The sequence below is a fragment of the Lycorma delicatula genome, chromosome 1, assembly GCF_047948215.1.
Source record: "Lycorma delicatula isolate Av1 chromosome 1, ASM4794821v1, whole genome shotgun sequence".
NCBI lineage: Eukaryota > Metazoa > Arthropoda > Insecta > Hemiptera > Fulgoridae > Lycorma > Lycorma delicatula.
In genome coordinates, this window is record NC_134455.1 from 215,807,085 (window position 1) to 215,827,581 (window position 20,497).

The 20,497-nt window shown below is 33.9% G+C and overlaps 1 protein-coding gene across 3 annotated transcripts in view; it reads left to right on the forward strand.

Moving 5' to 3' along the window:
• LOC142328468 (uncharacterized) overlaps positions 1–20,497 on the forward strand; it is a 167,516-nt gene that overhangs the window by 127,954 nt on the left and 19,065 nt on the right. For all 3 annotated transcript variants that reach the window (XM_075372274.1, XM_075372291.1, XM_075372282.1), the window contains exon 15: positions 14,456–14,567. In XM_075372274.1, the coding sequence (XP_075228389.1) occupies positions 14,456–14,567 (112 nt within the window). The remainder of the gene's footprint in view (positions 1–14,455; positions 14,568–20,497) is intronic.

Consider the following 20,497-nt stretch of genomic DNA (forward strand, 5'->3'; position numbering starts at 1 on the left):
GTTTTTAAAGTGGGGGGATGACTCATATCCGTCCCAAAGATTGCCAAGAAATGCTACAAATTTACATTTTGAAGTATGTTAGCATCATGGAAGAATAATACTTAGATAACAACTACTTATGGTTTTTCAACAACTTTTAATATAATTTAAATCTTCATACAAGGTTTTAGAATAATAAAACCTCTACAACAAATTATATTAATATTCATTATTTCATAATGGTTTAAACTGCTTCAGTATTATTACTTTCTTTTAAATTTAGTTGATTTTTTGTATATGTATATGTGTATAAATTAAAAACTTTCACCAATATAAGAAATGATTATAATAATAATTATTAATAATAGTAATTGTGATTTTTCTACCTGGACAGTTACGAAGACTTATCTCACAAGTTAGTATGATGTCTGTCTTCATTACCACAGCCACAGTACAGACCTTCTCATAAAAGAACTTGAACATTTATATTCGATATTGGATTGTTTTTATTCTTTTTCTTTTAATATTTTTAAATATATATCACTGACATATTTTAATTAGTTAATTTTTATTATAAATATTGTATTAAAATGTTATTAATAAACTTTTTTAATTGATTATAATTAAATTTCTGTAGAATTTTGTCAGTAGTTAAAATCTCAAGTAATTGAAAAAATCTATGATCAAAATTTTCTGGTTTCTAAAAATACTTATCTCTTTATAATACCCTATTAATGGTGGGAAATATACCCAGCTCACTTCTAGAATATCCACTTAACAAACTGTGACCATTCATTGTTCCTTCACATCTACCGTCATTACTTAGAGCACAATTAAACATTAACATATATTTTTAAATGTATGGTCATCCCACCTACAAAAGTTTAAAAAGTTATTTTAATTATTGTTATTTAATTTCAGGAAGCATTTTTTGGTTAAAAAAAATGTCAACATTAATGCATTGGTCAGTTTTAACACTATCATCAGCTAAAAAGTTCAATAATCTCTCTAGAATACATTCTTCCCCCTCATATCAGTAGTTACTACTATTTGAAACACTCTATGTGTTTTGTAGTAACAAAATTTATAGTTCCGCTGTAAATTAATGTCAGTGCTCACTTTGCTTGCTCTTCCCATCTACCGAGGACCATTGCTGGACCACCACAGTGTTTGTTATTTTCATGATTGTGAGAATAATAGTGATAAATAACAAAAGCTCTCTTTCCTCTGTTTCCCTTGTTCTTGATACAGTAGCTCCTGCTTTAGATGAACATATCCCTTTTGGTTTTCCTTGCCATTACCTTAGAATACCCTATATCTTAGGAAGGGGTCAATGTAAAGAGTTGAAAATCTCTTTGATAACACAAATATATCCTGAAAGATTGAAAAAAAAAATCGGTCAGTTGGCTCTCGTGTGATGCTATTGCAAATGGACAGAATCACTTCAAATTTTCACATTTATATATCAGATTTTAAACTGTTTTAATTGACAACATCTATGACATATACTCCATCAGCAGTAAATTAAATAATCCAGCTATTTTTTTCTCTACATTTTGGTACTGTGTCACAGAAATAAATCAATCTTTTGTTCTGATTGTTACATTACATAGTAATATGTTACTACATGGTTTATATCAAGAATAGGTTGATATGTTATTTAGAAAATATTTTTTAAACTTATATTAAATAATGTAATGTAAGTTTTGTACTAATAACAACAGATGATATGTATTTTCAGATACATTTTTTGTAAAATTTCATTTTTTTTAAGAAATGTGTTATATATATTTTTTTTTCCTTTTTTAATAAATATTTCAACATTGGCTTCGGTGCTAAACATGTAAGTGACACCTAATGAAAGATCTTTTTTTAGTGATAGACTATATCGCATTAATTTAGAACTTAGTATCAAAGTTTTTCTCATACTAAGCACATAAAATTATTCACTTTTCAACATTATAAATTATATTTTTATTTACATTTGTTTTTCTGATGTAATTAAGACATTGCAAACTCCCTTACCTTCATGTATACTACTCATGTATTAAAAAGGATATTTTTGTGTTACTTTCCAATTGTCAGCTAAGTACTGTCTGTCTAGGTACAGCCATTTGTTTTCAATGTAAAATGCTTCTTTGTTGCAGTAATACTCTCTGCTTATAACAGAATTTTACTCAAATTAATCATTATTTTTCTTGTTAATAACAAATGGCTACTTTAAATAATAAACTAGAAAAAAGTGGGCCTATAGCCTACCGCGAAAATGGTACATGTTTTATGTTTGATTACATGTGATTTTGTTAAATGTTTTTGCCAACTGTAACTGAACAACATTTATGAATTTAGCATAACAACAATAAAAACTTTTACAACAAAAAGCTTCAAAATCCTAAACATTTTTAGCTATTTCTTGAGTTGTGATCTTTTAACACAGCTCTAAACCCAGTGTTTTCCTTTTTTATCCCCAAAACATAAATATTTATTTAAATAAATCATTCGTATAAAGAAGTATAAATCGTTTGAACAAATGAATTATTCGAGAAGTATAAATCATTCATGCACTGCGTGCAGCTGCCTGGTGCACCACGTGGTTCGCTCTGTGCCAGTAGCAGCTAAAATAAAAATGTGAGCACATACATCAAACAAATAACCCACACACCATCCTTTTTTATGGGAAAGATGTGTGTTTATTTATTGTTAATATATACAAATATCATTTAGAAGCAATAATTTTCATTATACTGAGACATTATTTGCTCTGGTCACCTGCCAGAATGGTAAAAAAAAATTAAATGAAATAATAATTAAATTCATATAAAATTCACTCATATATAACTGTGACTACCCATTCCATAACCTCCATTTAGCCATTTATTAATTAAAATTCATCCAATAAAATTTTTTTAAGACGGTTATCTCATTTTTCTCAGAATAGAGGCTTTTTATACAATATGAATAATGTCCTCTTATTAGACATCACACAAGGACCACATGTACAACACTCGTATATAAGATGTCTTAAATATACAAATACTTCCTTGTCTGGGACCTACTATTGATAGCAAAGGTAGAACTACATTCAAACATCAATAAAATCCCTACAGGAGACTTGTAGACACCCAGTTAATAGTTACTCATCAGGCTAGTGTAAGGTAACAGTTTGACACAATCCCTATGGTACCTATTTAAGGAATAAAGAATAAATAAAGGAAGAGGATAGAGGAAATGTTCAACTTATTGAAAACTAAATAAAAAGCTATATATTGCTGGTCTGTACAAAAGGTCATATACTTCAACAAGAAAAGTAAGTGTTTAGAAAGTCACACTTTCTGAACACAATAAGTCACATACTTAATGTACTTACATTTATTAATTTATAAATTAATAAATGTTTATAGATTATTAATTAACAGAACTTATAATATATATTATAAATAGAATACATTAAAAAAAAAAATACATCATGACATTCTTTTCTTATATGGTATTTATTAGTTAGCAAACATATTACACACTTTGGGTTGTCTTATTATTGTCATCCTTTATTATTATCTTTTATGACCTCATAGGATCACTTTAATCAGTCCATTATCCAAGCCTCTTCGATGGAACTGTTTCGGCCTTACGGTCCTCCTAGTACTTTTTCATATTGTCCCATCTTTGTGCCCTTTCTAATGTTAAAAATGTTTGTGTTGTGAGCTTTTTTTTTATGAGTGTGAAGTAAGTGTTTTTGTTCTTGATTTTCTTGTTTAATCTCATCTTATCTGTATTGTCTTCTGGTGTAAGGCCAATTTCCTTCAGATCCTCTCTTATTTTTCTGATCTATCTGCATCCTTTGTGTTTTTCAAGTTGAGATTATACAGCACCAGCTGTTTCAAAAGTTTTGAATCTTGCATCCTCATATGTCCAAAGAATCCTAGACTCCTCTTATGCATGGTATTAGTGATGGGTTTTAACTCTTTTGTACAGAACTTTGTTGGACACAATCTACCATTGCTCGTCTTTCTGGTACTTTTTATTGATACAGGTTCTTCCAGTTCTTGTTTTGATTTTCTGGAGACTGTCTGTCTTTGATCGTTTGTTCAGGTGGAAGAGTGTTTCTGCTGCATAAGTGACTTCTGGTTTTATAAATATGTTGTAGTGTCTTATTTTTGCGTTTATTCATAGGAATTTTTTATTGTAAGTGTGCCAGGTTAATTTTAGAGCTTTAGCTAGTTTGTTTCTTCTTATTTGGATCAAGGATTTTCTGTTTGGCTTGTTTGTTATTATTTTTCCGAGGTATTTAAATTGGGTTACTATTTTGATTTTATTGCCGTTTATGTTTACTTCTTTTAATCTCATTGGTTTTTGGGGCATAATTTCTGTCTTTTCGAAAGATATTCTTAGGCCAATTTTATTTGCAATGTTTTGAAGTTCTAATATCTGTGATTTAGCTTTGTTGAGGTTGTTTGCTAGCAGTGCCAAGTTGTCGACAAAACCAAGACAATTTGTTTTTATTTTTCAGGTTATTTTTACCTTTAGGGGCATTTTTTGAGCCATTCTCCCATTACCATTTCTAGAGCGCAGTTGAATAATAGCGGTGAGAACCCATCGCCTTGACGCAGTCTTGTTTAATCTCAAATGGTTCTGAGAGCTCGCCTCTGAATTTTACTTTCAACTTAGCGTTTGTGAGGGTCAGTTTTATCACGTTTATTAATTTGGTATGTAATCCAAGATGCCTTAGAATTTTTAGTAGGGATTCTCTATGGGTACGGTCATAAGCTTTCTTGAAATCTATAGATGTTATCACCATTTCTCTGTTTCTTTTCCTGTTGTAATTCATTATTAGCTTGAGACTCATGAGCTGGTCTGGACAGCTCCTCCAGGGTCTGAAGCCTTCCTGGTATTCTCGTTCTTTCTCAAGTTGTGAACTAATCCTGTTGAGGATGGTTCTTAAAAGAATTTGTATATTATTGACTTCCTTTATAAATAAATAAACATTTTATCGTTTTATTGTACTCAATGTATAATGCATTATTTAGATCACATCAGGAATGTCTAGATTTGCACAGAAAAATAGGGACTACCAGAATTTGCCTGGAAGCATCACAAAATACACATTTGTGAAATAAAAGATAATTGTAATTTAGTCAATATTAAATGTTTAAAATATAAGCAGTGAAATAATAAAATAAATATGTAAAGGTAAAAAGTATAAATAATAACTACAAGATAAATCGCAGTTTAGAAGGCATTAATAAAAATTATTTGATCAAATTTTTATATTACAATGAATTGAGATTAAGAAAATGCAGGCTTCATTTAACTGTTTTACTTTGTATCATTCTGAAATCCATTGACAATGTAAAGTTTTTTCTAGTAAAGAAAACTTTTTTAGTTGTATTTTAAATGAACTGGTAAGAAGATTTTTTTTAATGGTTCAGCATTTTATTAAAAATTAAAATAGAAATGTAATAAGTCCCTTTCTAATAACCCGAAATACTGTGTTGGGTTATAAGAATTGTTCTCTTGTCTGGTTAGATAGAAATAGTTTTATTGACATTTTTTGAAGAATAAGTGTATGCTTCTTTTCATAAAGATTGCACATTCATAAATAAGTTAACATTTTTAATTATTGGCTACATGGTTTATACGTATATCTGCCAATGAATGGTCTGTCTAGCTATTCATTTTTTGACCTGAAAACTTGTTCCAACTTTTTGAGGAAGCCCAAAAGACTGACATGCTTCATATGGTAATATACGAGGGTTATTTTTTTTCAAGGTCCGATTGGTCACGAAATTAAAACCACAGTGAAAATAACAATTTTTTTTTTAACAAGTAGTTACATAGTTACGCTATTTCTCTACATAGTCGCCACTCTGATTTAGACATTTGTCATAGCGTGATACTAACTTTCCAATAACCTCATCATAGGACAGAGCTGCCTGTGTTTTCAGCCATGTTTCTACGCTGGTCTGCAGCTCGATGTCTGTGCCAAAATGTTGTCCTCCTAGCCAATGTTTCATGTGAACGAAGAGGTGAAAATCGAATGGAGCCAAGTCCGGGCTGTATGGTGGGTGATCAAACACTTCCCAACGAAAACGCTGCAGGAGCTTCTTCTTTACAGCTGCAGTATGCGGCCGAGCATTGTCATGGAGAAAGACAATGCCTGATGACAACATTCCTCTCCGCTTATTCTGAATTGCCCTTCGTAGACGTTGAAGAGTAACGCAGTATGAGGCTGCAGTGATGGTCGTGTCACGTTCCATGAATTCCACCAAGAGAACTCCATTCTGGTCCCAGAACACACTAGCCATACACTTTCTGTAGCCTTTGAGAAGGTTCGCTTGTTGGTTTACTGGGAGAATGAGAATGCATCCACTGTTTGGATTGTTCTTTTGTTTCTTCAGTTTCGAAATGGACCTATGTCTCGTCCCTGTGACAATTTTGTTCAAAAAATCCTCTCCTTCATTGTTGTAGCGCCGGAGAAACGTTAGGGAGGTGTCCATTCTCATTGTTTTGTGATGCTCAGACAGCATCTTGGGAACCCATCTCGCACACAGTTTGCGGTACTGAAATGTCTCACTCACAATGGTGTAGAGAGCTGACCTTGAAATTTCAGGAAACAAATCACTCAGTACAGAAATTATGAACCGACGATTTTCTCAAATTGCCTCATCCATTCGCTAAATGAGATCATCGGTTGACACTTGCTTCTTTCCCTGCACCATTGTCGCACTTTTCTGTCACTCATTGAAGTTTCACCGTACACATTACTTATTCATCGATGAATTTCAGCTACATTACACCCCTCAACCTGAAGAAATCCAATTACCACATGCACTTCACACTTGGCGGGAGATGCTATTGTTGTAGACATGTTTACATGCAAGCTGCATGTTCAGAACTAAACAAAGTGACGCAGCGTGATTGGAGGCCATACTAGAGACGCTGCGCAACACATATGCGCAAAGGTTCATCCGATTTTATTTCGCGACCGATTGAACCTTCAAAAAAAATAACCCTCATATGTAATAAGTATAATAAATATTTAATGTTGCCAAGTTTAGTATTTTATTAAGATGCTAAAAAACCAAACAGCCTGTTGTTGATAATGTTAAATATTGTTTTGTAGATGAACTTAGTTCGATTATCTCAAGAAAATTTTATCATCAAATAAAACACCCAGAAATTTTCACTTAATGGTCAACAGGAAATACTATCATACTATGATCATTAATAGGAATTCTATCCAATTGATCAGCACTGTTACATCTTTTCAGAAACACATTGGAATGTTTTATCCTTATTTAAAAGTTAAATGATTACAAAGCATCCAGTGAATAATTATTTTTTTAATGTTAATGTTGAATGTTCAAGTTATTTTAATAACTGTAGAGATACAGTTGTGTCATCTGTACAAAGAGTAACTGTGAATTATTCAAGATTTTGACATAATTCATTAGTAAATAATAAGAAAAGCAGAAGACGAAGGACACATCCTATGATACTATGCATTCTACTTATCAAAGTAAGGACCTACATCTTAATCGTATATTAATAAAAGGTGAAATTTTAACAGTCATTTGCAGTTGGTAAGATTTGAGTTGAACCATTTCTGAGCAGCTGCTATAATACCATAGCTGTAAGTATTTTCATCTGTAAAAAATGTGAAATTAAATTGAATGCTTTATTGAACCATCAAAAATTGAATCTATGCTATTTAAAATATTTTCCAAGAAGTGGGAAATTACTGTCAGTAGGCAATTTTTTACTGAAAGTTTGTCTTCGTCAAATTTATGCAGGATAAACACTTTCAGATAATGCAATGAGGAATGCATTAATTAGGCTTACCATATTTTTTTGGATCCAACCCAGAAGATATTTTAGAAATTACTTAAAAGTTTACTGAAACTTTATTTATTCTGTTGTATTTTTCACTAGACATTACTTTTTTCAGAAATGGTTTGTTTGTTTTAATTACATCATAAAATTCATAACAAGAAGGTTCTGGATTAATTTTAACATTTAGTAGGTGTTTAACAGTAGATACTGAGAGTATATCCCTTTCTGCAGACCAAATATTTCCCATAATTGAAAAAACTCTCTCAACTAGAGCAGATGTCCCTGGCAAAGACATCTCAAACTCAACCATTTTAGAAATATTGCAACATGAAATAACAGTCTTTTGAAACGCCTTAAAAATTGCTTTCCGGTTCTCTTCAGTAGTATCTGATACTTTTCTCAGAACGTGAACCACAACCTACCCTTTGGTTTTGAATTACTTGGTTCAACAATGTACATTTATCAAATAGGTATCAGTGTTTATGGAATCTTTTATAATTTCATTAACAACTTGTACATTCTCTTCTAAATCAGATCAGGCATTTTCAGTTTGTAAATTTATCCATTGAAACTTATAACTTTATCAAAACTGGTTCTCCACAACTCTTCAGTATTGGATACTAGAATTATAAAAATTGTCTATGCTTGAGAAGAATTTTTTTCCTGAATATCATTATTTTCTTTTATTGTATAGCAATTCTTTGGCAGAAAATTGCATAAATTTTTGGGTTTTTCTTTCCTGAAGTGAAAATATATATAAATTTTTATAACAATAACTTCTATATCCAGGTGTAGAGAATCACATACTGTTTGTACTGAATTATGTACAGTATGGGCTGAACAACTAATTCCTAAAATAGGTGTATCTAATCACTTTGAACTTTTCTGAACACATTTTCATTCCCCTTTATCTTCACATCTATAAAATTATTGTTATCAGCAGTATAATAAACCAACTTTCCTTAAAGTTAGTCTTTTTTCACACACTGCAAAAGATACTGAGTCAAAATTTAAAACTTGAATTACCTCCTCCAGACTGAAATATCTTACAATAATCGGAACAAGTTTTATTTCACTTCTGTTTGAGCTATCCATTGTTACTGTTACATAATTAATGTTTTCCAAAGAACGCAACACATTATCAAATATAAATGGCGAAATAGCGTTAACAATAATTGCCTCGGTTTTGGTTCTAGCAGATAAAAATTTTGGGCCATATAACTTTTTAACCAGTTTAGATGTGCTGTCTGATGTTTTGAAACAGTTTGTGTCTAGCAGTGTGGTATGAAATTGTAGCTTCTTTAGCAGCACACTAGATCACTGTTATTGTTACTCCCATCTTTGGCTTTAAAAAAACTTTTATGTTTGCTGAAACAGTAGCATTAATAAATAGCACTCTTATATAGCACTCATATCGCCCTTTCCTTTATGTGCAACAGAAAATTCTCCAGTCCATAGTGTACAATAAACACATTCATTGATACTGTTGTTGCACAATTTCAAAAATTTGTATTCCTGTTGCAGGTTAACATTAAACACACATTTTCTCTTGACCATTGCTAAACGATGAGACAAAAAACGAATATAGATAAAATGATAAAAACATGTAGATGAGTTACTTCACACATGAAAACAACATAATCACATTGCCCCTGTGCCTCTATTATGTTGCCAAATGACTAAGTAAAAAGTTGTGATGAGACTAATAGCCATACCTCTGTCAAAATTGACGTCAGTGCTTGCTCCAAGGTCAGCTGAGAGATGTACAGCTGTAAGGGAATATTTAAAAATTGCTTTGCTAACCAAATTTAAAAGCAACTCATCATGTGTGTGCATATGGCTTGTGAGAGCCAGATTTGAATCGAAAGGAACAATTTAACATCATATCAATAAGCTCTTATTATAACCATTCACTGCCCTTTGGGATGGCATCAAACACTTAAAGTCTCAAACCTCTGAAGGATATCAGTCTTAAGACACTTGTATGGTTCAACCTACCAATCTTCATTGCAACACAGAGGAGCTGTGCTGACAGTTTATTGATCCATTTGTACCACCGATGATGATAACATGGTCCTCCAGATTAAAATCGATAGATAGTGTTGAGCCTCATTAAATATAAAAATCAGAGGATTCTCTAGTTTTATGTTACTCACATGGTAGCCCATTCCCAAATAATGTTGCATAAGGCTGGTCTAATCCCAAGGAAGAGTTGTATGGTGCAGTAGCTCTTTGTCATTTTTGTTTCCTTGTTTTAATGAGAGTAAAGCCATTGGCTGTCATGTTTCCTCCCTTAATTTAGAATCAACCAATAGAAGATTTACTCACAGTCAAATAGCTGAAATTTCCATCAATTTGTCAACAATTAAAAAAACTCCCACAAGATGGTTGAACTGAACATTCTCAAGCAACCTATGGAGATTTCTATTGTCCAGGTATAACATGTTAACAAATATCTTGAGAAAATTTATCTTCTCTCTCAGTCTCACATTTGCAGTTTATCATGTGACCAAAGCCTTCGTCCTTCTTTTCTTAATGTCAGGAAACAGAGATCAGAACATTTCTCTCTTAGCCCAGAAACCTTAAAGTTAATTTGCAAATACACCGAGTGTATTTTGCACTAAATTTAAGTATCAAACACTTCGTATTAGTCATCTCAAAAATAAGTTTTTTCTTTCTCTTTTCTTTTTTTTTAATAAAATTGCAAAGATGTGATTGATGTCACATTATTTTAGTTGAAATCGATTCATTTGATGAATCTAATTGTTTGCAGAATACACAACTGTGAACTTCTGAAATCCCTTACACAAATGGAGATAAGGTTTTTTTTTTATATATACGTATATATTATGCATCTACGTCTATATACGTATATATTTAAATATCTTAGAAAAATCAGTTAATTTTGTTTTCCTGTAAAATTAGGTTAAAGTGAAAGTACAGTCAATAGATTCAGTAGGAAGTAACCAGAAATGAAAGAAATATTTTCCATAAATAATTCTTATAATACAGTTCTCTTTTCGTAAATATTTTTTATAGTATGATACTCATCCATAAATCTGCTAATTCAGAAACATTGAAAGGGTTAATATGTGTTATGTTTACAAAAAAAAGCTCTTTTATTCATAAATGCGAAGAATAAGGCTAAGAGTTCATTTACATAACATCAGGTAAATGTAAGGTCACATGGGCCATAATTAGAAATGAGATTAAAACTTCTCCACAAACTCTGAATTAATCAGTTTCTGAAACTGAATTCAGTAAACTATTTTGTTAAATATGAAGCAAAACTGAAACATTTAGTTTCAAAATAGCAGAAAATTTTGTTCATATGAAAATTAAATTCTCATGGACTTATTGTAAAGAAATTAATACTGATCTGACTAAAGAATAGTTCTTAGAGTGAAGTTATTTTGCAGTTGTAATTACTACAATATGAGTAATAATTTTTGAAAAATATTATTGATATAATTGCTATCTTGTTGATTAATTTGGTCACATTTCTGTTCCTAGTGTTGTTTTCCACCCACCTTATATAATAAAATAACTACAGTATTTAAATAAAAAAATAAATCTGCAGTTGAAGTTACCATTCCTTATCTGTTGTTTCTGTTCTATATAAGGTTTTTGAAACCGTTGTAAAGATCAGGTTTACTCTTACTTTCAAATAATTGCCCTAGTCTATGAATAACAGTTTGGGTTCCTAAAGGACAGAAGTACAGTTAAAGGCATGCAAACCTTAATGCATCAAATTATGGATGCATTTGAAAATTTAAAATATGTTTGTATCAGTCAGTGTGATCTGAGTTAAGCATTTGACATGGTCTCACAGTGGATTGATTTTAAATAAACTGAAACATTAACATGTTTTTAGTAATGACAACAGTTTTAGTAATCTATTATCATGACTAATTATGTGGAGTGTTTCAATGGCCAAGATCAGGTTTAAAGAGGTACAATGTGATGTTTTCTCCCCATGGAGGAAATCCTTGGATTTTTTTTTATTTCCAACATTAATTAATGATCTGAAATTTAATTTATCATCTAAAGCAGTAATATAAGCTGCTGAAACAATTTCAATTGATATTTCATCACTACTACCAACTGGCTTTCTTTCCAAACAACTAGTGTTAATAAAACAAAAGTTATTCACATTTAGATATTTGTAACCATTTACACATTATTCATCTGAAAATCAAAAGCTTCTAAGAAATAAACTAAAAATTTAAGTTTCTTTCCCAATATGTTTGGAATATAGGGGAAACAGGCCAAACTGGAGTTAAAAATCTGTGGGAGTCTAAAATACACTCTTATGTAGATATGCAGTGCAAATTTAAATATGTTTATGTAAAAATTTGTTGCTATATAACTAAAAGTGAACAAAGGTGACGCTAACAACATTTACCAATAACAACTGGCACTTGAGAGCGAACAATATTTACCACTCTTGTTGTCACAGCATGAATTTTTTCATGATACAGAACCTTAAAATGTATTCCACTGTGAATTAGAATTATGTATTCCTGAGTGAATTAGAATAGTCTATTTAGGCATATAAAAATTAAAGCTTTGGAAGGATTCTTCATCAGTAAGGATTATATTTTTATTACCAAAGAAAACTGTAAGTTGTTTATCAGTATTATCTGCTTTAAGATCTTTACTTCAGTTTCCTAGAATTATGCCTGTTATTCTCAAAATTTGTTTATATGAAATCTGTTCAGAACATAACTGAACTTTATTTTTTCAAAGGTTCTTGTTCTCCAAGGGGGAATTAAGAAAATAATCTCCCTATCTTAATAATTAAGGAATTAAGGTGAGATAATCTTCCTTCCCCTTGGGGAAGGGAGATTATTGTTTTCATCCCCTATCCACACACTTTTCCCAACTGTGTTTCTTTATGAAGCAGTTCTAGATACCTTTATTTAAAATGGCCTTTAAAGTCAGTGACAAATTTAGAGTCTGAGACAAATAGTCTCAAAATGGTGTCTTTCATCATTGATTTTAATTGCAGAAATAAGAAAAATCGCAAAGAGGACAGGCGAGTAGTAGACAGAGGGAGGAAGTCATCTGATTTTTAGCTCAAAACTGACGAATTGACAAAGCTGAGTGTGTGGGCACATTATCATGGTGAATGAACCAGAGTTGCCTCAACACAACTCTGGTCTCTTTTCCTAGATTTTTTTCACGTAATCGTTGTATAATGCCTTGATAGTATGCAGGGTTCACTTTCACAATGAAGCAAGAATTCAAAGTGTACAATTCTATTAAAATCAAAAACAAAAAACAGAGACAATCATTTTGACATTGGTTCAAGGCTGGCTTGCTTTCTTGGGAGGAGAGATCCTTTGCCAATCCATTGTGATGATTGAACTTTTGTTTCAGTGTTTCTAGCCATAAATCCAGCTATCATCTCCTGTTATGATCTTTTGCATGAATGTTTCATCATCATTGGCTTGTTCAAGAAGTTGCTGAAAAACTTCCACTCGATGTTCTTTCTCCTGTTCGGTCATCAAAGAGGAACGAACTTTGCTGCAACTTGATACATGTTCAATTTTTCAGTCAAAATGTTTCAGTCATGGCATGATCCAATTGAGATGCTAACCCCTTCTACAAGTTTTCTAACAGTCAATCTGCAATTTGCGTCCACCAAATCGTTGATTTTCTAAACTTGGGTGTCATCAGTTGATGCCTAATGCCTTTCTGGTTGAGGGTCAACTTCAATTGACTGACAACCACTTTTAAATTGTGAAAATCAATTGTAACATTGTATACCATCCAGAGCATCATTTCTGTATGCTTGTCTCTAAAGTTAAAACATTTCTGTGGAAGTTTTACCCAGTTTCACGCAGAATTTTACGTTTTATTGTTGCTCCCAAAAATTACTACTAACACTTAAACATGTTGCACTCAAATAACAGTAACATGAAAACTAAACGAGATATCAACAATACAAGAACATGTGGTTACAGATGAGGTTATGTGGACCAGTCCTGCCAACCGCACATCACTAAATATCTCCGTTGGCATGTAATTAAAAATGCTCAATTATTTTCTAAACAGACCTTGTATATGATAATGTAATTGATAACTAATACTAACGTGTTTGGAATTTCAGATAAATTCCAATGTTCCCTCAAAACACTAGAAATAAACTCAATCCTAGATCAATAAAAAATAATGAAAATAACTACATATTGGAGTTCAAATCTTATAATAAACTATCCAGAAGGATCCAGAGTTTAAAATTGCCCTCTTTTAGAAGAATGATATAGACTGCGTAATATCTAAAACCTTATATGTTTCTTACTTGTTCTTCCTGTATCTGAGCTTCCACGAATAAAATTATTTTTTTTTTTTTTTTTACAATTTTAAAAATAATGGATACTGATGATAATTGATAGAAACTTAATAAATTAACAATTTTTGCTAATAGACAGTTGTTCACAACTACTAAATATCCAGTCAGTTCACCCTGACTGGTCCAGAAATTATTTTATTTGCAGAATATTTTGTAGTAATGTTGATTTACAAATTCTAGTTAATACAAATGTATTACCTTCTGTTTGCCTTATTAATGTATGTTGAATAGTTGTAGGTGTAAAAAATAAAATTATATCTGCCGTTATTGGATTTCTTTTCTTTACAGTTAATGATGACAGTGAGGAAAGTGATGGACCTCGCAGAAAGAAGACACGTAGAGTTTGGCAAGAATCTGACAGTGAAGAAATCGATAAGACATGGGGAAGACGTAAGAAAAAGTACGAGATTATTTTTATGAAACATTTTATGGTGTTTTTAGTATGTAGTAAGTTTAGTTTCTTAAAAATTTTATCTATACATCTAGGTAATTCAAGTATGCAGATGTAGAATATTAATGTTACTTATGTTCTGATTCGAGCTACTTACTCCAAAAATATTGTTTTATGAAAGTGGTTTATTCCATAAACTAAATATTTGTTAATTTGATTTCTGTGAGTTTTTTTGTTTACTCTTTATCTTTAAACTTAATTAATATTTTACATTGCTTATTATTTCTTTGTAATAAAAGTAATTGTATTTGCTAAAGAAGGTTAGATACAGAAATAAGTAATCTTTATTTTGTCGAGCATTTTCAATTCCTTTAATAATTTTTTGTCATAAATTTTTTCTATATTGTTTTTTTTTTCACTTATTTATTTTTGTTGGTTATTCTAATATTTGTCTTCCTCTTTCAATATTTACTTCCACTAAACTCCCTTCTAGTACCAAAATAACTAACCCTTCATCACTTAGGATATGGCAAAGAATATAGTTCTACAATCTTTTTATAAGATTCTGCATTAACTTCTATTCATACTTCATAAATTGTTTTGTGTTTTAAATTTTATCAGTTCATCTCCAGTAATACAGGCTTTATAGTTATAGTTGATATCCATGGGGGACCATCCCAACCCCATAGGGGAAGACCCTCCCATCTTGTGACACTTCCGGTCACCACACCACCACCCACCCATAGCCATGATGGGCTTTAACGGGAGTTATCTTTCGCCCTCCAACGTTTTGCATCTCATAGTAATAAGCCAGGCCTTGTTGGGATGCCATTGATGTAAATGCCTCGGTAGACATTTACATCTGTGATTTTTAAACTCAGCTTTCGCCTTCGCTGTAGGCCTCGTCCAGACATCTTGAATGTCCTACATCGTTACTCTGAACTAGCTAACCAAGCTCGCAGAAGCACAAACCCCACGCCTAGTTCTACTTTTATTGATCCAATTTCTAGTAAGTGTCTCAAAATTCGTGGAAAATTAACAACATACCACCAAAAATGTTGTTCCCAACAACGAAATTTTAGTCCTGGTTCCCTTAGTGAACTCTACTTCAGTTCATACCCCCTGACTTTAGGTTAATTTACGGACTCTGGTCTGGTCTACAAAGGAGAGGCAGACAGACCTCCTATTCCCACTTAGCTCCATCACAGAATCCCGTGTGACATTTACTTTTCTTCAACCATCGTCGAGATGCCACTACACCTCACGGCTGCATGGCATCCATGCCCATGACAGTGCAGTCGCTGTTCTGCCGATTGCTAACGTTCAAATAATCACCATAATTTTTATCTAACCATGGCTCGATGCCAATATCCCTACCTCCGCCCAATCAACTGCCCAGGCGGTCCCCAGCCACTCAAGGTACTACTCTACTATACCCCTTCAGCTATCCTGCTCAGGACGAGGAATCGAAGAAAGCCAGCCACAGTAGACCATTCTCTGCAAATCTTCCAGTTGACACGCAGATCAAAGAAGGAGTCCAATCTCTCAAGTTCCCTAACTACTCCGATACGTTCAGCCTTGTACTGGGGACAAACATAAAGGACATGGTCCACAGTGTCATCGACCCTACAGTCCGGACACAAGCTGGAGTCAACCAAACTAAACCTAACCAAACTATTCCTAAAGGCACCATGTTCCGAAAGGAATTGCGTTGTTTACTGATTGAGGGAAACCCAACTAATTGCTCACAGCTCCTTAACATTTGGAAAGATACCATGCATGTATCGACCAGTAGTAGAATCGTTCCACCTAGCTTGCCAAGAGTCAAAACCTTGGTTTTCTCTTCAATTTCTTGCATATGCCCAGAAGTAAGAAGGCCTTCCTTCTTAGAAATGTACCGCTTGCTACGTTCCGTAGCTAGAATGTCAATGGATTTAATGCCAGTGATCACAGAGGCTGCCTCTTTCGAGACAGTTCTGTACTCACCAACAACAGCTAACAGTAGAAGACACTGGGCTTGCAAAAGAATGTTCATATAACATTGGAATTCCAAATGATGAGGCCAGACAGGCGCAGCGTACAACATTATGGCCTCACAGACACCTTTGTAAAGAATATGCATGATCGATAATTCAACTCCTAATCGGGATGGATGACTCTATGGACACCAAAGAAGGCATCAATGGCCTTCTTTGCAACAAACTGGAGGTACTCCTTGAATTGAAGCCTCTCATCAAGGATAACACCCAGATACTTCTGAACAGTAACATACCTAATCGGAAGGCCGTCCATCACAACCCGCGGGTGACAGGTCATGGCTAGACGACCTTTCAGAAGAATCATAGTTGTTTTCTCCGCACAGAAAACCATCTTATGCTGAAGACTTACAACCTGAGAACCTTACATGTCTGTGTCGCTTTGAGTTCTATTTCGGTATGCGAGTCGCCCTCAACCAGCAGCAACCCATTGTCGGCATAAGCCAAGATGCGGGCCACTGGGCATCTACAACCACATGAGAGTCAAACTCAACGACCCAGATGAGTGGACCTAAAACACCACCTTGCGGGCAACCTTTTGACAGGGTCTTTCCTGCTTCCGAGCTGCTGTCATGAGGAACGTTGGTTCTGTCATTGAAGTAGCTCGAGAGAGTTCTAATCTCATTTAGCATGCACTCATGCTGCTGAAGTTGAAACAATGCAGAGAGCCACCACAAGCTATTGAAGGCCCCAGATATGTCCAAAAAGATGCCAAACATATTTGTCCCCTCTGGACAAAGCCAGATCCATTACCCTAAGAATTGCATCCTCTTTGCCCTTGCCGGGATGAAAACCATACTGGTCGTCCATCAGCATATGGTTAGAAGTCAACCTACAATTAATGCAGAATTACAAGACCTTGTCGAAAACCTTACCTACTACAGGCAAGAGTGTCAGAGGACAGTAAGAAGAACTTTAGAGTGGGATCCTCGTCACCGAAACGACAACATTTGAAACATCGCTGCACATCAAGGTATTCATTCCTTGACACAACAGGATGTAAAATCCAGGAAATTTACCCTCCGATAAGAATTTTTGGAAAAGACCAGCACCTAATTCAAAAACCCTGTGATATCTAGCGGCATCATGCTTTCCTGTTTTAAGACTAGCCTACACTCCTTTTTGAACGTAGCCTTGTCCAAATCAATGTTCTGCTCCCTCATTACAGTCAGAACCTCCTCATCGGAGAGACCACAGTCAGTGTCATAGACTATTACACGGGGCCTACGACCTCGCTTGGGATCTACCTTGACCCCAAGGTAGAGCTTCTGCATTGCAGGAGAGTCCTTGATGACCTGGACCGTCTCCTTGTTGTCGGCAACCACAACTAGATCCTTGCTGGTCTGTTTTAATATCCCTTATATGCAGGCTCTTCCAGCTGTCATGAAGGGCAGCCTGGTAATCCTTTTTCAAGTCAGAACTTGGGTTAGTCAATCTCTCTGCCTTGTTGACAAACAAGACCTCCGGTTTTTTGGCCTGGCTGGCCTCTCTTTGGCTGCGAACGACCTCAGCATAGCGCCTGGGCTTTGCTGGAGCAGGAGCTGGTCTCTGAACCACTTTGACCTCCTTGGTCTTGGAGGCCAAAGTCTCATAGCCATCTGCCACAGCGGAGAAGGCCTCTTGAATTTTTAGCAAACGAGGAAGAATTGTCTTCCTCGCACCTGAGCTGACACTGCTGGGTAAGACCAGGAAATCAATGAGGTAGTCCAGATCGCCCTGAACTTCCTTGGCCAGTGCAGAACTACCAGGTCTACCCACCACTTTCTTAAATGTCTCTACTACAGGGTTTGACTTACCTCGGGCAGGTGTCCCTGTATCCATCTCCGAAGCCTCATCCTCCGACAAGGTCATAGGAACGGGCTCCGGCTTTCTCTTCTGCCTGGACTTCCTGACTTCTACAAATTTTAGCCGGAGATTACGTAGCCTGTCTGGAAAAAATGGGACGCTCGCTGTCTTCTTCCTACTTGAAAAGCTGGGCAAGCCCACTGGCATGACTACTACCCACAGCGAGCTTCGGGCAGCTGAGGACCTTCTGTATTCCCCTGTCACTCTTTGTACCTCTTGGCCGCTACTGGATCGATTCGAAAACCACAGATTATGGCTCTCGTTCTGAAAAGAACGCAAGCAGGACTAGGGAGTATTCCCTTGCTCGTTACAGGGACTTACGACCAGGGGTCGTTGCCACCTTTCAGCCGCAATGAGGCAGGTACACATCTATAAATCAGTACTTTGATACCTTCGCAAAAAGTGGAAATTATGAGTCATAAAATCAGTGCTAACTGTGATAACAGCATAGATCTAAAAAAGCCCGACACTGCTGGAGGGTACACACACAACCAGACAGCCCGAAAATAAATGAAACTAGACAACAGCTCACAGACCTCTGGACGCACAAAATGGAGAACAGAGGTATCCGTGGGGGATGAGTATCAATTGATATATTTCACTGTACCATGAACAAAACATAATCATTTGTTTCCCATTTTGAAGTTACAGTAAATAAACCTGTAGTTGCCTAGTCCCTTAGCTGTAGTTGCCTTTTGAGTATTTAGAAACACCTATCAGGAAATGATTGATTATCACAGTACTTTCAATAACCATTATTTAAATTAAATATCTTTGCATACTTCAATTGTAAAATAGTAAAGCATTATTATTCTACTGCAACCGATTATTTTCTTTCATTTTTAAATATACAAATAACTATAAAAATCTCAGATGCATGGTTTTAAGAAAAGTTTTATTCATGTTTATTTAATTTTATACTGAATGTTAACATAGTAAAACTGAAAGTAGTAAAATAATGTAATCACCTACTAAAGTAATAAATTAGATGTTCTTTTGTTTAAATATTCATTGTGGAATTGAATATAAAATACTTACCTTGTAGCATCCTTAGCAGTTAAACAGAGAATTGTTAAATGTAGAGTAAGATCAAGTACTATTATCATTTAACTTGTTTTACTGAAGGTGTTCAATATTAATTTCATTAAAAATACAATATAATTTTTTTTTATGATTTTATAAAATTATGTCAAAAATCACTGCTTTTTCAGATCAAAATATCTTTATACACTAATAGACACAAAAAATAGATTTTGAATTTGTCAAGTAAATTTACTAATTAATAAAATTAAATTTGAAATATTTATTTCACAATTTACATTATTTATAAAATGGATTACAGGTTGTTGCAACTTCTCTCTAAACTGAAGAAGAACATTTTTAAGAAATTCATTCTATCCACAGTCCATCTTTCTTAATATTAGTTTTCCTATTTTATACCTTATAACTAATTATTATGCTCTGAAAAACTCAACAGAAACTGCTACTGAAAATGATAGTATTCACACATTCATGCTATCCCTCCTTTCAGACTCTGTATTAAAACATTTGCAGATGCTTGAAGCAACCTTTCTGAACTTTCCAAAACTCTGGACTACAAGTCGAAGTCTTTGTATTAAAGTCCATAAATACAAATTCGTTGCATATAGTTACTGCCCTGTATCTCATATCTCTTATGAGTGTTTTATGTTAGCTAATAGAACGATGAACCACAGACTGGTGTGTTATGTTGAGAATTCTTTTACTGTACCAGAGCTTTGTGGATTCCAACAAAATAATTCTTCCAGTTACTACCTACTTTCAAAATAGCTATACAGAATATTTTTATATTTAATGTCACTACACTTTTCTGTCATGTTTTCTTCTGTTTTATATTACCAGTGCTCTTTCAAGAGAGCACTGAGTCTGTTCAAGACTACATATTTACCAGTTAATTTACATTAACATTGCAAGACATCTGCCGCTATGTCAGACCTGGCAAGCCAGTAGCAGTAATTGTATTTCCATATACACATACACCCAGACCCGGCAGTAGGTAGAAAACTGGTTGGAGAAAAA